Below are 905 nucleotides of genomic sequence, written 5' to 3'. Positions count from 1 at the left end.
GGAAAGGGAGAGGGGGAGAAGGGGAGAGGAGGGGGCTGCGCAGGGACCAGGGGACACAGCTCCGTGGGGCAGGGAAGGAGGCAGCCGTTCCTCCCTTACCTGAGAGGACAGCAACAGCCACCGCCAGAGCCAGCACCAGAGCCACCAGCACAGCCAGCACCACCAGGACACACACTGGACGGAGTGCGCGCAGCTTGCCTGGAGGAGGAAAAAGCCGCTCGCAGTGAGGATGGTGCTGCCCAACGAGACGGGGGCTGCGACGGACCACCCCGAGTGCCTCTCCCACACAGCTGAAGAAGCCCCACACTCGCCAGCCACAGTCCCCCTCCCGACAGGCCACAGGGGTGGCCCTGCACTCACCCACACCTCCTCTGCACCTCCTCTCGTCTGTCTCCCCAGGCACCTCTGGGGCGGGGGATGCCCCTCCGTTCCGGGGACTCAGGAGTGTCTGCACATTCCCATCGCCGGAGCAGAAGCCGTTCCTCTCCCCCATGGCACCCTGAGAAGTGGAATGGCTTTGCTCAAGACCAGCGGGATCTTGCCTGTTTCAAGCCAGGCGTGGATCCAGCTCTACCACCACCGCTTTTATCGGTGCGTTGGGGTTTGCAGAGAACGTGACTCAGAGCATCGCAGGGGATTGATTCCATGAAAGCACTGGCACCACGCCTGGACGTCAGAGCTCAGCCGTGAACTTGCAGGAACAGCGCTCCCCGGCAGCCCCAGCACCCTCCCCACACCTTCCGGATGGGCCACAGAGCACCGCCGGATGGGAGCCCTCTCCTCCTCCACCCCCCGAGGGGACCGAGCACGGCAATGAGGGGGCGGGGCTGCCCCCAACCCCTCCGCCGAGCCCTCCGCGGCGGACACCCCCACCAGCAGCCCCAGCACCCCCGGCCGGGGCAGGG

The 905-nt window shown here is 66.9% G+C and overlaps 1 protein-coding gene across 1 annotated transcript in view; it reads right to left on the bottom strand.

The window, feature by feature from the left end:
- LOC104292669 overlaps positions 1–905 on the bottom strand; it is a 9,639-nt gene that overhangs the window by 1,043 nt on the left and 7,691 nt on the right. Inside the window, exon 5 of the mRNA XM_009892085.1 lies at positions 122–198. Within this exon, the coding sequence (XP_009890387.1) occupies positions 122–198 (77 nt within the window). The remainder of the gene's footprint in view (positions 1–121; positions 199–905) is intronic.

This window comes from Charadrius vociferus, unplaced genomic scaffold (assembly GCF_000708025.1).
Source record: "Charadrius vociferus isolate BGI_N301 unplaced genomic scaffold, ASM70802v2 scaffold1821, whole genome shotgun sequence".
Classification (NCBI taxonomy): domain Eukaryota; kingdom Metazoa; phylum Chordata; class Aves; order Charadriiformes; family Charadriidae; genus Charadrius; species Charadrius vociferus.
Note: the sequence above shows the minus strand (reverse complement) of the source record. Positions and strands in the feature narration are given on the sequence as shown.